The following is a 1,072-nucleotide window of genomic DNA, read 5'->3' as shown; positions in this document are numbered from 1 at the left end:
GAGCTAGCTACATATTTAGTTAGCGTGGAGCTAGCTACATATTTAGTTAGCGTTGAGCTAGCTACATATTTAGTTAGCATTGAGCTAGCTACATATTTAAATTCAAAGTAAATAAACACAGTCTGACGATAACATGTCTAAAAAATGACTTTTTTCTGAAGCGCGTTCATTGTAATCATTTAAAGAGCTTTATAACTTATATTTAACTCTTTGGGATAAAACCGCTTCTTTCTCCTCGCTGCAGGTTTTGAATCAAACGTCGAGGCTTGAAATCCAACTGCTGGAAAATTCGCTTTCCACCAACAAGCTGGAGAAACAATTAATGATCCAAACGACTGAGATCAGCAAGCTGCACGACAAAAACAGGTAGAAACCTGACCGGCTCCAGCCGATTATTCACTCAAAGCCAGGGAACCCAGGCGCCCCCTGGTGGTGCAGCAGTGAACCTGCTGACCCGGGAACGTTTCATCTGGGAAATGAGGAAAATCGTCATGGATTATTTAGGAAAATAGATCCGGTTCTGAGAAACAACTTTTAAAAACTGAGACTGCCTTTAGTTTTAATTTGGTTCAGTTCCTCCTTTTTGTTTTTATCAGCTAAAGCTAACTCGTTTCTTCCTCGGCTCTCTGAAGCGTTGGGATCAGAAACGCTTCGTCCTGATTGGACGTAAAAGCTGCGAGTTGAGCTGAGCTTCCTGTTTCCAGCCTCCTGGAGAGGAAGATGCTGCAGATGGAGCAGCATCACGGCGAGCAGCTGCAGGCGCTGAGGCAGGAGAAGCGCAGCCTGCAGGCGCTGGTGGGCCGGCAGAGCGCCGCCATCCGGCAGCTGGAGGCCCGAGGGAACGGCAGCGCTCTGCAGGAGATGATGGGCAGCCGCTGCTCCGAGCAAGCAGGTACAGCCAGGACATCCCAACTCAACTGTTCAGGTTTTACAGTGCACCAGCGGCGCTCTGATGCCATTCACTTATAAAATGTATCCTGTCGAGATTCTGTGAATCATAAGTTCAGTTAGAATATGATCCATTAAAAACATAGCTAGGTACTTGGTTAGCGTAGAGCTTGCTTCGTACTTA

General features: G+C 46.5%; 1 protein-coding gene across 7 annotated transcripts in view; it reads left to right on the top strand.

Annotated features, from left to right (window-relative positions):
* angpt1 (angiopoietin 1) overlaps window positions 1–1,072 on the top strand; it is a 20,268-nt gene that overhangs the window by 4,574 nt on the left and 14,622 nt on the right. For all 7 annotated transcript variants that reach the window (XM_017307311.1, XM_017307308.1, XM_008422961.2 and 4 more), the window contains exons 3-4: window positions 245–366; window positions 705–892. In XM_017307311.1, coding sequence (XP_017162800.1) covers window positions 245–366; window positions 705–892 — 310 coding nt within the window. The remainder of the gene's footprint in view (window positions 1–244; window positions 367–704; window positions 893–1,072) is intronic.

Source organism: Poecilia reticulata, linkage group LG11 (assembly GCF_000633615.1).
Source record: "Poecilia reticulata strain Guanapo linkage group LG11, Guppy_female_1.0+MT, whole genome shotgun sequence".
NCBI classification, from domain to species: domain Eukaryota; kingdom Metazoa; phylum Chordata; class Actinopteri; order Cyprinodontiformes; family Poeciliidae; genus Poecilia; species Poecilia reticulata.
Note: the sequence above shows the minus strand (reverse complement) of the source record. Positions and strands in the feature narration are given on the sequence as shown.